This window comes from Sorex fumeus, unplaced genomic scaffold, assembly GCF_029834395.1.
Source record: "Sorex fumeus unplaced genomic scaffold, SorFum_2.1 ptg000007l, whole genome shotgun sequence".
NCBI lineage: Eukaryota > Metazoa > Chordata > Mammalia > Eulipotyphla > Soricidae > Sorex > Sorex fumeus.
In genome coordinates, this window is record NW_026606064.1 from 34520444 (window position 1) to 34534191 (window position 13748).

At 48.4% G+C, this 13748-nt stretch overlaps 1 protein-coding gene across 2 annotated transcripts in view; it reads right to left on the bottom strand.

The window, feature by feature from the left end:
• NELL1 (neural EGFL like 1) overlaps positions 1-4458 on the bottom strand; it is a 1007676-nt gene extending 1003218 nt beyond the window's left edge. Inside the window, exon 1 of one of the 2 annotated variants that reach the window (XM_056131034.1) lies at positions 4102-4458. In XM_056131034.1, coding sequence (XP_055987009.1) covers positions 4102-4156 — 55 coding nt within the window. In that variant the 5' untranslated portion in view covers positions 4157-4458. The remainder of the gene's footprint in view (positions 1-4101) is intronic. The other variant, XM_056131033.1, reaches the window with a different exon arrangement.
• Positions 4459-13748: the final 9290 nt, after the last annotated feature.

The window sequence follows — 13748 nt, forward strand, 5'->3', positions numbered from 1 at the left end:
GTCTCTTCCACTCAACTTCTAACACAGATAAGCTTGAACTCTCGCCACACTTTGTGAAATTTTTATGTTAAATCCATGTTTGTTCACTGCCTCCTTATAACTCACAAGTGAAGGGGCTTCTCTGATTTTGAGGCAGTTATATTGCTCTCCACATAAAACAGTCTCATAAAGACAGAATAAGAGAAATCAATTAGACTCCCAGATAGTTTTCTCCACTACCTCTAATTGGTCCCCTTCAAGACACAAATGCTTCATGCCAATAACAGGAAGTGTAAAAGGTAGCACTTTGCATACTGCCTAGGGAATTAGAAGATCTATTAATAAGGTAGCATTTACATGACCTCTCTTGAATCTTATACAGAATGAGAGAATTGGTTCCAGGAAAATATTTTTTTTCTTTTCATGCTTCTGCTGCTTATCCAGAAGCCTGCCCTTTCCAAGAATACACTATTCAAGTTTCCCACTTTGGCTTCAACTTCTCGACAAAAAGCTGAAGCTGGAAATTAGAATTAAGCAGGATAAAAAGCTATTGGAGGAGAAATATTTAAAAACAAATACACACAGAGCGATAGCACACCAAGAAGGGCATTTGCCTTGCACGAGGCCAACCAGGGTTCGATTCCTCCATCCCTCTCAGAAAACCCGCCGGCAAGGCAGAGTGTAGCAAGCTCCCCATGGCACATTCGATTGCCAAACACAGTAACAACAAGTCTCACAATGGAGACATTACTGGTGCCTGCTCAAGCAAATCAATGGACAAAGGGAGGACAGTGACAGTGACACACACGGAAGGTGGTATGTCAGGAGCCCAGGACACTTGAAAACCTGCTAGGATACCTACTGTCCTGACTTCCCCAGCCCATTCCTAGGGAGCACTCAGAGCGAGAGTCACCCAGTCCAGGAGCAAGTCCCCCTGGGTGTGGCTCTCATGAAACCAGCTCCCGTGCACTGGTGTGTAGTGCAACTGCTTCTCTGGGTCTGTGCAGAGACAATCCTCGCACTGGAGCCAGGCTTCCCCTTCCCCCCCCCGCCCCCACACACACACACACCCTTCACAGCAGGATTTCACAGCCACTTGACTGAATTTGGATCCCTCCACTCCTCCAAAGATTCTTAATACTCCAAAAGCAATTTTCCTGGGGACGGGAGGGGGAGAGGGACAATCTCTGCCAGTTCCAAGTGGACTGATGTTTTCCCCTGATCTTGGGAAGCCAGGGGCTGTGTTCACCACTCCACCACTCTGTGCAGTACCTGGTGGTGCTTCACACAGAGAAATGCTCCTTCCCAGCAGGTGGCAGCAAAAGGTACTCAAAAATGTGGCCCCACAGGCTTAACCTCAGGACCCTGCCCTGATAATTAGCCAGATTGCAAGTTTTTTGAGATTTATTTTACTTAGATTTTCACGCTTAAAAAAAAAGAACCTTCATGGACATAGTATTATTACTGCTATTCCTATAAAGTCTTCTAGATTTTCATAATCTGGAGATGAATGACATATCTAGAAAGCCAATCTTTTTTTGCCACCCAGAAGTAGCATGAGTGAGAGAACAGCACCGCCTCTCCTGACTTCACTTGACTTAATAAAACAAATTTTCTGCACAATGAGCAATTTAAGCAGCTTTCTGTGACACCTATCATGAGATCTTCATATGTAACTGCAACCACACTGCAGGGCAGCTTTAATTAAATGTGCCTGATATCATCTATTCATTTCCATTCAAAGGCAGTGATAGCTGAGGAGATCGCTAAGTGAACCACACATGTTTATTTCATCTTGGACTATTAACACCCCAGACAACAATTGTCCCACTTGACAAATAAACTTTGCAGGCAGCTGTTTGGGTCCTGATAAACTAATCACCAGGCAGCTTTTGCAGAGTATGAAAATGGGTAAAGGCTGCAGGACACAGGTTCCCGGGGAAATCAGTGGCTCCCATCCCCAAATTGCTAATTATACTCTGCCTCGTCAAGCTCAAGAAATTGTAAGTAAAAGAATTAAAGTATAATTTTCCCCTTCTCTCCAATTCGTCTCATTTTTGTGGAAGAAACATGTTCCCTGGAGTTTATATACTACCAAGTCGCATGGAAAACGTATGTTTAACTGACATCACTACCCAGATGGATGGAACCATGTTCCCTTGGCTCATGCTCATTCCTCATTTTCCCCACCTGCAAAACTCCTCACAAGATTCTACTATCTCCCCACCTCATCAACGCCTTCCTGACCACCAATCACCCCTCCCCATAACTAAATGGGTAATTAACTAGTTCCAGCACTGCAAGACCTTAATGCTGGGTTTGATGGTCTTCCTCCCGTCCCCCAGGGAGCTGCGGAACACAAAAGCTCTCCACTTCCTTGGCTAGATTCTCAGCTGTGCGCCGAGTTCTTCAAAGTCAGGGTTCGAATTTTTTTTTTGTCCTAGCAATTCTATCACCCAACAAGACTCGCGGCTGATTTTTTTTAATGAATGAATGATTAATTATATGAATGAATTTTGCCTCAAGCTGAATTTGGACAAGATTTAAAGGAACTTAAGAGTGAAGAGAGAAGATCCTACAGCCACCCCACAAGTAGTGCGCCCACCAGACACAAACCACTCCCTAAGGAAGCACTTTTAAGCTGACTTTTCTAAGATCTGATGAGAACAAAGGGTTTAGGCTTATTCAGTGGGTGATGGGGTGCACTTGAGGATATGAAAATGACCCGTCCCGCATCGTTCCCTCAGCTTCCTCGGTGCGCTGCCCCCAGCAGCAGATGGCACATCCTCCGCACCCCACCCCCGGGTCCTGGTCTCCTGGGACCACGTTCCTGATTTTAAAAAAAGATTAACCCGGCACCGCTGGCCTGAACTCAACCAGCAACCTATTTCAGGCTGCCGGGAGCCTCTTTGGCTGCGTCTCCTCTCCGTAGCCTGGGATGCTCGGCTGGAAGTAGGAAATAGATTCGAGGTTCCTTTTGTCCCTGGAGAAGTCCACACCCGCCACTCTCCGAGTAATAAAAAAAGGGAAAACTCCAGCGCTCTCAGTCCTGGGGAAATGCGAAAGGCCCCCGGGAAGCTCCAAGACGCCCAACTCTGCTACCCTCAGGCGGGTGATCAAAAAACGAGCGCCCGGGGCGCCAGCGGAAGGAACTTTTGAGCCAAGTAAAAGCCGGCGCCCCCTCCCCAATCCTCCCCCCCCACACACACACACACAAACACCCCTTGCCGGTTCCAGAAAGCCCTAATTTTCCCAACTCCGCAGCCCACCCTCGCTTCCTCCTCTTCACACTGACTTCTAAGCCCCCGGAGAAGGCGGCTGTGAGCATTTCTCCAAAACCCCAAAGGGTCTGGCAGGAGAGCAGAGGGGGATTAGGCAGAGGGGGTACGCGAAGAGCCCTCAAAGAAATGGGGACTTGTGGAAACGACGCCGATTATCTTTGTCCCCCATCCTTTACACACACACACACACACACACACACACACACACACACACACACACACAACCTGTCGTTATAACTAGGGGAAACTGACTCGGAGCTCGAGGACCTCTCCCAGACCGTCTCCACAATTCTAACTGCCCCCGAGCGCTTTCATCCTTTTGGGGTTGGGATTGGAGAGTGGGGGGGCTGGAGGTGGGGAGGTGAGGGCAGAAGAGAACTGAGACTCCAGGAGATGCCCTGCAGAGCGTCGCCAAGACCGGGGAAAAAAAAAGAAACAGGGGTCCCGGGAAGGGCCGGCAGTCCGCAGCCCCCCACTCTCTCCGGTCCCCGGCGGCGGCGCTAGGGAAAAGGAGGTCTCCACTGCGCCTTTCAAGTTAAAGGGGTGTGTGGGGCTCCCGGGCCGGCTCTGCCGTAGGTTTCGACCCCGCGGCCGGCGACTCCCCGGGAGGAGGGTGCTCGCACCCTGCCGCGCCCCTCCAGCGCGCGCCTTAGCGGCGTTCCCAGGGAAGGGTCACTCGTGGTGGGCAACGTCCCTTCCAGCCTCCGGAGACTCCCCACTTCTCGTCCTGGAACAGCGCGGGGGAGGGGGTCCGGGTGGGCGCTGTCGGGGGCTCCCGGCTCTCCGCTCCCCCCGACCCCTCCTACGGTCCCCCGGGGCGTCGGTGCAGGTCGGTGCTTACCTGCCCCGGCGGTGCAGGCGCAGAACCACAGCACTAAAACCCCATCCGGCGGCATCGCTCCCGAGAGTCCCCGCCGAACGCGGCGCGCCCGAGCCAGGAGGATACCGACGCGCCGGGATCTCCGAGGCCGGCCGGGCGCCGAGCCGCCAAACTTGCCGGCGGGCGGCGTGGGAGGCGGCTGGGCAGCGCGGGGTGCAGCGCTCGGGGATCGCGCCCGCCCCCGGCCCGCCCCCCACCGCGGGCGGCTGCGGCGCGGGGCTGGAGGGAGCCGGGCTCCCCGCTGCGGCTGCCGAGCTCGGGCGGGTGGCGCCCAGGCGCTTGGGGGAGCGAGCGATCCTGCTCCTCCCGCGGGGCCGGCTGGGACCGCGGCGAAGGTCCGCGCGGCCGGGCTGGAGTCCCGGGACCCGCGGCCGCCCGGAGAGGCGCTGGGGCGCAGCGCGGGGCCTCTGACTGCACGCGCTCCCCCGCCCAGCTGCCCTCTCGCCACTGTCGCCGGCTCTGGCTCGGCGGCGCAGTGGGGGCTGCCTAAGTTGTCCCAGTTCCCCCGGGCCGGGAGGCAGAAGCGCCGCGGCGCCCTATGGATGGGTTCCCCCGCCCCACGCCCCCGCCCCACCAAAGGAAAACCCAGTGGGAGTCGGAGCCGCCGAGTGCTCCCGACCCCTCCCGGGAGAACAATTACTGGGGCTTTTGCCACGGGGAAGTGCAGGGGGGAGGAGCGAGGAGGGACCCGAAGCGCAGCACCTCTCCCCGGGTCTCCCTCCTCTCGCGCGCCCACCGCGCCGGCTGCGTGTACGTTTCGGGCGTGCCGGGAGTGGGTGCAGGGGTGCCGGGGTGGGGTTGGTAGGAAAGAGGTCCCCCAGCCGGAGCCAGCCCCGCGTGGGGTTTAAGGACTCTTTGCAAACCTTCCGGTTCTGCAGGGCAAATGCTGCCACATAGGGGAGATTCCTAACCACTTCTCTTCCTCGCGTGACTTTCTAACTGGTTTTGTCGACAGAGTCCTGTTCGTCTTTCATTAGGGCCTCTCGGTTCCTTGGGGGAGCCTCAGCAAGCCCGTTCTCTGGAGAGAAAGGCTGGGCGTGGTTTTTCCCGCGGGTGAAGGAAATTCTATTCCCTTCTCCCTAGGAGCCCCATCCGGAGCCGGGGAGCTTTCCCCTATTCACATCTGCCGGGACTGCTGCACTTCAGTTCAGTAATGTTATTTCTAACTAAGGTGAGAGTCCTGAAATCAGAGACTCCTGACCCAGTGAGCTTTTGGTACCCAAGGAACCTCATGTGATTTAAGACTCACCAACTGACGCACACCTGGGCCATATTCTCAGCCTCTACCCCAAACCTTTGCTCAGGGCAAGAGGAAACGGGATCCCAGAGAAGGAAGGACAGACCTAGCTAAGCAATCCTCCCCCCATTCCTGGGGAAACCACTTCAGTGTCTCAGAGTCCTCTTTCCTGACAAAGAACTGCTCTTCTTAATTCTTGCACCCTTTCTCGACTCCCATTTTCCTAAACCCTGGAGAGAAGGACCTCCCACTGAAGTCACCAAACTAGCAGCACAACTTGCTAAGAGAAAGGTTTGCCTTCCGATCCCTGTTCCAACTGCCTGGGTATCTGTTCAGGAGTGGGTATCCCATTGTCTCCTTACACTGTGTTCCCTAGACAGATGAAAAAGAAAGTGAACACGCAGGTAAATTCCCACTCCTAGGAGTTGCAGGAGGAGGAAAGTCAAACTGTCCAGAAACTGAGCTGAAAGATTAATAAGTAGAAAACTGATGTCCAATCTAAACTGGCTCTCCCACTATGAGATTCAACTCAAGTCCAAGGCCATCTGCCTTGTGAGTGGAGTTTCATAAGAAAACCAGGGCTTCTTACACCTGGATATAGATACGTTTAAAACTACCATGAAAATCACACAACTTGGACTGGAGAGATAATATGAAATAGTTACAGAGACTTTCAGAAAATGGGTAAACCACTTGCCTTGCACTGGGCCAACCCTAGATCAGTCTCCAAATTTGGTCCCCCACGTCTCCAAAAATGAACTCTGAGCACAGAGCCAGGAATAAGCCTAAACCCAGCTGGATGTAGACCAAAGGCTCCCACCCAAAAAAATTTTGGAGGGGGAGGATTCCCCAACCTGGGGAGATAGCTCAAAAGTCTTAAGAAGTACATGTCCTGCATGTGTGTGCAATACCGAGTTCAATCCCCAGCATCACATTCCTCCCCTAGTATCACTGGGATGGCCTGCAATGTCTCACCAGGCTAAGCAATAAACCATCCAATGACTGATGCTCCCAAGCACTGCTGGAGAGTCGCGCGCGCGCGCGCACACACACACACACACACACACACACACACACACACACACACACATAGACAATAATAACTCTTCTAGTTCCATTGGGCCTTGTGAATGAGAATAATCATTAACCACATTGTGTTGTGCGGGTTCATGCCTTTCCTCTCCTCAGCAGCTTTAATGGCTTTTTTGTTTTGTTTTTGTGGCTACGCTCAAGCAGTGCTCAGGGGTTACTCCTGGTGGTGTTAGACAGAGCTATGTGGTGCTGGGGATTGAACCCAGGCCTCCTGTGTGCAACACATGCTCTTAGCCCTTTGAGCTCAGCAGGAGCAGACTTCAGTGACTTCGAAAATGTTGTTTTCAAAGGTCCTTTTCATTGATTGCAGAAATCCCAGAATCCCTAAAAGTTGCAGTGACCCACACAAAAGGAAAAGGTGGTGGTCTGGCTAAGACCTTTAGCACTCTCTTTCTTCCAGTCTCTGTGTAATTATTTGGTCCTATGGGACAGGGCTTTTAGCTTGTTCCATTAAAAAATAAAGCAAGACATATGTTCTGTCAAAGCTTTTCAGCATCACATCCATTAACGGTAACAAGAGTTAATCTCAACAAGGTCATAAATCTTCTTAGATAACTAAGTACTTGAATCTACTAGAAGTGCATTTCTGGAGTGGAATTTCTGAGTATAGATTGGTAAACTACCAAGCAGAGTTGGTATCTCTATAGCTACCAATACTTAGTAGTGTACCTGTAGCCAGGTTCTGTGAGGGCAATGAAGGCTATAACTGTCTCTTTTATGCTTTATGTTCTGATGTTGCAATGGGATGTTGACCTGAGCTCATTGGTGGGAGCATTGAGACTTGGTTTAGAGTCTTAGTGCCATATCCCAAGCCCACCCAGCCCTCTGGTCAATTCATGGCTCCTCTCCATGGCTTCATCAGTAGTCAGTAGCCTCCTACAATCATTCCTCTGACTCTTCTTGCTGACACCTAAATACTGGGGAACCTCTGGCTCTCTTCCTGTCACCTTTCTCCTCTGTTCTTATCCAGCCTGGTGGCTTTAAACACCTCTGATTCATGATGGTTCTCAATTGTGTATCCCCACCCCCAGCCTCTCCTTTGAAGTCCAAGCTTACATACCCAGGTACATATTCACTTAATCACTTAACTTCCCCTTAGTCGTCGATTTGCTCGAGCGGGCGCCAGTAACGTCTCCATTTGTCCCTGTCGCGTGCTAGTGTAGCCCAATGGCATCTCTTCGCTCCGGGAACATGGAGGGCCTCAAACCGATCGTTCATGACCTTGACAAAGAAGTCTGACCATCTGGTAGGTGGGCGGCCACGCGGTCTCTTGACATCCCGTGGAATCCAATCAGTAACAGCTCTAGTCCAACGGTCGTCTTTAAATCTCATTACGTGACCAGCCCATCTGATTTTCGACAACTTGGCAAATGAGACAGCGTCCCTGATCCTTGATCGTCGACGGATGTCAGAACTCCGGATTCGTTCTCTCATTTGAGTGAAACGTGATATTCCAAGCATAGCTCTTTCTATTCTTCTTTGGGAGACCTGAATGGCGTTCTCATCTTGTTTGCTAGGGCCCAGGTCTCTGAGGCATATGTTAATGCAGGAAGAACAGTGGAATCAAAGAGATGTGCCCGGAGCCGGAGGTTCTTCGTCCTCTTAGCTATTTCTTCGACGTTCTTGAAGGCGTTCCAAGCCGCTCTCTTCCTCCTGCGCAGCTCGGGTGCCAGGTCGTTTGTCATGTTGACCTCTCGACCTAGGTACACATAGCTGTTGCATTCGGAGATGGTCGTTCCATTGAGAGCGAATGGGGCGTCAGGAACAAGGCTGTTTCTCATAAACATTGTCTTCGTAAGATTCAGCTGTAGTCCTACCTTTCCACACTCACGGTCAAAGTCGGCCAGCATTTGTGCCGCTTGGCTGATGTTTGGTGTTATTAAAACAATGTCATCAGCAAAGCGGAGGTGGTGTAGTTGCCGACCATCTATCTTCACTCCCATTCCTTCCCATTCCAGTCGTCGCATGATGTTCTCGAGGGTGGCACTGAAGAGTTTTGGTGAAATGGTATCACCCTGCCGCACCCCTCTCTTGACATCAACGATCACTTCTTTGTAGAATGGTGAGATCCTGGTAGTGAATCCGCAATACAGCTCACGGAGGATCCTGATGTATTGGGCTTGAATGCCCTGATTGGCTAGGGCTTCAATGACCGCTTCCGTCTCAACAGAATCAAAGGCCTTCTTTAAATCAATGAACGTTAAGCAGAGCGGCATCTTGAACTCCCGAGAAACCTCAATGAGTTTGGTTATCGTGTGGATATGGTCGATGGTGCTGAATCCTTTGCGGAACCCTGCTTGCTCACATGGTTGTCCTTCATCTAGTGTTCTGCCAATCCTATTCAGGATGACTCGAGTGAACAACTTGTAGATGACAGACAATAGGCAGATCGGGCGATAGTTGCCAATGTCATGGATGTCTCCCTTCTTGAACAGTAGTACGGTCCTGCTGGTTTTCCATTGAGATGGAACCTTGCATTCAGACAGGTAGCGAGTGAAGAGCCGAGCCAGTGTATTGATGAGTACTGACGGCAGGTTCTTCAGGTGTTCAGGTCTGACCTTGTCTGGGCCGGGTGCTGTTTGCTTCTTTACTGACGAAATGGCGTGTCGGATTTCGGAAGGGAGAACGTTGGGAACGACATATCCATCCTGTGGAATTTGGTATGTCGGCAAGTGGACATGGCTATCGAAGAGATTTGAGTAGAAGTCATGGATAATCTTCTCCATTGCCGTTCTGGAGGATGTGATGGATCCATCAGGACGTCGGAGGGCAGTCATCTTGGTCTTATAGTTGGCGAAGGACAGGCGGGCGTTACGAATACTTTTCCGGGCTTCTGCCGCATCTACCAGTACTTCTGCTCTTCTCTCTTTGAGGTCTTCCTTGATCGCATCTCTGCACTGCTTTGCAAGCTCGGACGTTAGCTTGCGGTTGCCTGAGGCATGCGCCAAACCTCGCTGGCGAATTAGCTCAAGAGTTTTCGAAGATAGGCGACTTTTTGTGGCTATCTCTCTCTTGGCGTTCCTCGAACATTCATGGAGGTGCTGAACCAGTCGATCGTATTCCTCGTCAATGTTGTCAACAATGGCATCTTCCCATGTTGCCGCAATAGTACCAAAGAGTTCCCAGTTGGTGGTCGTTCTGGGAGTTCTCTTTTTGAACTTTGCAGCCCTTTCTCCCCGCTCTGTGAAGTAGAATTTTGCACGAAGGAGACGGTGGTCCGATCCCATTCGAAATTTTGGGACAACAGCGACATCAGTCAGGCAAAACCGTCGATTGAATATGATGTGGTCTATTTCGTTGTGGAATCGTCCACTGGGAGACTCCCATGTCCATCGTTTAGATTCTGCCTTCTGGAACTGTGAGTTACCATGAATGGTCTTGGTCGACATGATGAACTCAGACAGTCTCTCACCCTGTTCGTTCCATTCTAGGCCATGGGTTCCAATGTGAAGTTCTTCAGCTGATCTTCTCAGTCCTATCTTGGCATTAAAATCACCCACAATGATCTTGTAGAAGGTGTGGTCTTCTTTATAGAACTTCTCTAGCTCCATGTAGAACTTCTTGATTTCTCTTTCATCATAATGAGATAGAAACTGCAGGCAGTGAGCCACATCTATTCAAATGTAAACGTCCGATTCGGGTTGGGTTGTTAGGCATTCGAATGAATCAATGCTCTTGGCCAAGTTTGTGTTGATAAGGACACCGACGCCTCCAACACCTCTTTTATCGCATGTTCCGAGGAACAATTCTTCTCCAGTTTCGAAAACGGCATGGTGAGATTCGTGTCTTCTTGTCTCGGTCAGACCAATGATGTCGTACTTGATCATTCGCGCTTGTACCATCAGGTCCTCGATGGATGCATCTGATGCTAGCGTACGTGCATTGAAAGTACAGACGATCATTTTTGTCTTCCTTCGTTGTGGCAGCCTAGGTCGGCCTTGAGATTTTGTCGGCCTCTCCTTTCTCATCCTTCTCAGTGCTGCCATGTCGGTGAAGCCTTCAGGGTCAGGTGAATGAGACCAGTTGTAGTTACTGGTTTTGGCATATCGAATATACAGCGGATAGCTTGCCAGGCTCTTCCGTGCGGGCGGAATACTCTCGGTAGCTTGCCAGTCTTTCCGAGAGGTATAGAGGCTTTTGGGGTGACCTCTAATCACCCTTGTAGGTGTTACCATATTTGAACCCTATCAAATATGGTACGACAATTCCAGAGGACGGGTATTTAGGTACATATTAACATCTTAAATATAATATGGCCATACTCTCAGAATTAAAATTATGCTTCAAAGAAAACCACAGAGAGTAAAAAGACAACAGGAAGACTGGGGGAAGAAATTGCAGGTCACCTATCAGATTGAAATAAGTATCTATTTAAAAGCTACTTCAGTACCCAGAGATGGCTCAAAGGCCTGTGCATGAAGGAGGTTCAGGAGGCCCAGGTTCACTCCCCCTTCTCTCAGCTCTACCCACCAATACCTCGTGGTCCCTGAGCAGTGCTGGGTGTTACCAAAATAAAAAGTGTGTGTGGGGTGTTTACATGTAACTACTTTAACTTATAAAACTTCACAAGAATAAAACGACCAACCCCATAAAATAATAGGGAGAAGAGATAACAGAAACTTTCTCAAAGACATAAAGATGGCAAACAGCTATATGGAAAGATACTCTGCACCATTTATCATCATGGAAATGCAAATCAAGCAACAATGGGATATGGCCTCACACCCTTGAGACTAGTACATATCAAAAAGAATAAAAATAATTGATGTTGACATGGATATGGTGGAAAAGGGGCCCTCATCTATTGCTGGTCAACTGGTCCACCCTTTTGGAAAATAGAGTGCATGGTTCTCAAAAAACAAGGAACTGAACTTCCATAATACCCAGCAATTCAACTTCTTAGCGTCTACCTCAAGGGCCCAAAATCTCTATTCAGAAAATACATCAACTAGCACTAACCACCAAAGTAGATCCTCAGACAATGATTTCAGTAACATCGTTGTGAGATACAATAGTTTTCACAAATTGACCACTATCAATCTAAGATTTTATAATGCTATTTGCCTTTGTGTTGTTACAAACAATATGAAGTAAATCTGTGCCTGCAAGGGGGCAATCTGGAGGGGAGGGGTGGGAAACTGGGGACCCTGATAGAGGGAACCTCACACTGGGAGTGGGGATGCTGTTGTGATATTTAAGGCCTGAAACAACTATATTGTGGGAAAAAAACGTGGTAAAGCACAGTGTTATCATAAAAAATTTTTCAGAAAAATAAGAAAATATATCTGCACTCTTATGCTCACTGCAGCACTATTCACAATAGCCAAAATCTATAAACAGCCCAAGTGCCCAAGAACAGATGAGTGGATAAAGAAACTATGGTACATAGACACAATGGGATACTATTTGACTGTAAGAAAAGATGCAATCATATAATTGGCCACTATGTGGTTGGAGCTGGAGCATATCAGGCTGAACAAAGTCAGCCAGAAGAAGAAAAGAAGACACAGAATAATCTCCCCTGGGATATTAAGAAATAGAGTAAGTGTATCAGAAATATCACAAAACAACAGAATCTGTGAGTTGGATCTTACTTTGCTAAGGGCCCATGAAACAATGATGGTGGGAAGCAGACACTCTGGAAGGGGGTGTGTATTACACAATGTTCTAACACGGTGTATGCATTGCACAGTAACAGTTATGTAAGTAATTGACAGCAATGTAAGTCATGTGACAAAAATAAAATTTTAAAAAAACTATTCCAACTTAACAATATAAGACAAACCGACTTTAATATGGGTGAAGGAATAGACATTCCTCTATAGAAGAAATACAGCCAAGAAACACATGGAAAGATGCTTAACACTATTAGCCATCTGAAAAGTGTACATCAAAATGCAATGAAGTATAACCTTATACCTGCTGGGCTGGTTAAAATTACAAAGACAGATAATGAATGTTGACAAGGAAGTGGAACACTTAGAATCCTCACATACTGCTGGTGGCTATGTATAATTTTCTTCCAGCAGTTTGGTATAAAGTTCCCATTAGATTTAAGCACATTTACCCATAGGTGCATGTACACAAGAAATTAAAATATATGTGTACACAGTCAGTTGTACACAAATGTCCAAGCATCCTTATTCATAGATGCCAAAAAAGTAAAATAGCTCAAATATTCATTAACTGATGGATAATCAAAATGTTTTTATACAATAAACCCTTTTTCTGCAATCAAAAGAAATAAACTAGGGCTGGTACATACAACAGGGTAGATGAAACTTGAAAGCGTAATTCTAAGTGAAAGAAACCCACTACAAAGGGTCACAAGCTGCACAGTTCCTTATCAGAAATGTCCAGAAGAGTTTGATTCTCTTCAGAGAGAGAGTTGTAGAGTAGTACTGATGCTTAGGCCTTAAGGGAAAGGAAACTAAAGGTATAGACTATGATGTGGAAGGAGTTATTTGGGCAGCAATGAAAATGTTCTAAAATTGATGTGATGAATAGAAAAATTCTCAGTTCTATTAAAAGCCATTGAATTGTGCACATTAGAAGTCTGGAAAAAATATGTCTCACTAAAGCCCTTTAGTAGAACTTCTTTAATAATCAGTTTTAAAACTTGCAATATAACCAAGAGAGTATTATTTTTTTCTATTTTTCCCTTCTCCCCTCTGTTACATGCTGCCTTGTACTGAGCAGTACCAGGAGCTTAACTAAACAGCCTGAGGTCATCCTTGACTTGATTCTCCTTGGTGCCTGTGTCCAGACCCTCAAAGCCCTGCAGGATATCTCAGAGAAAACTCCCAACTCAACCACTGCCCACTATCCCTCATCCCACCTCCCCTCTCTAGTCCCTTATTGTCCTTTCCCTGGGTGCTGCTGAAGAATACAGATTGTTCTCTCTGCATCCACTCTAGCTTGCCCCTTACAATTCAGTTTTTCATGTAGTTTCAGTCTGCTTTTTATTCGTTTTGTTTTGGTTTTTGGCCTTGCATGGCTCTGTGCTCTTGGGCTGCTCCCTATGTTGCTGTGTGTGTTGCTTGATGTTGACAACACTCACTATTATCTCATACAGAGCCCAGAGCCGGGGCTCCACTCCCTGACTTCCTGCACTCTAGTCCTTGGAGCTCTCTCTCCAGCCCCTATAGATTGGATTTCTGTTGTACTGGGGCGGTGGGGGGCAGGACAGGGAGTGGTCTTTTGATTTTCTTTTGTTATTTGGATTTTTTTTTAAAAAAAAAAAGTTTGGGGGCCACACCTGGCATGTTCAGGGTTTACT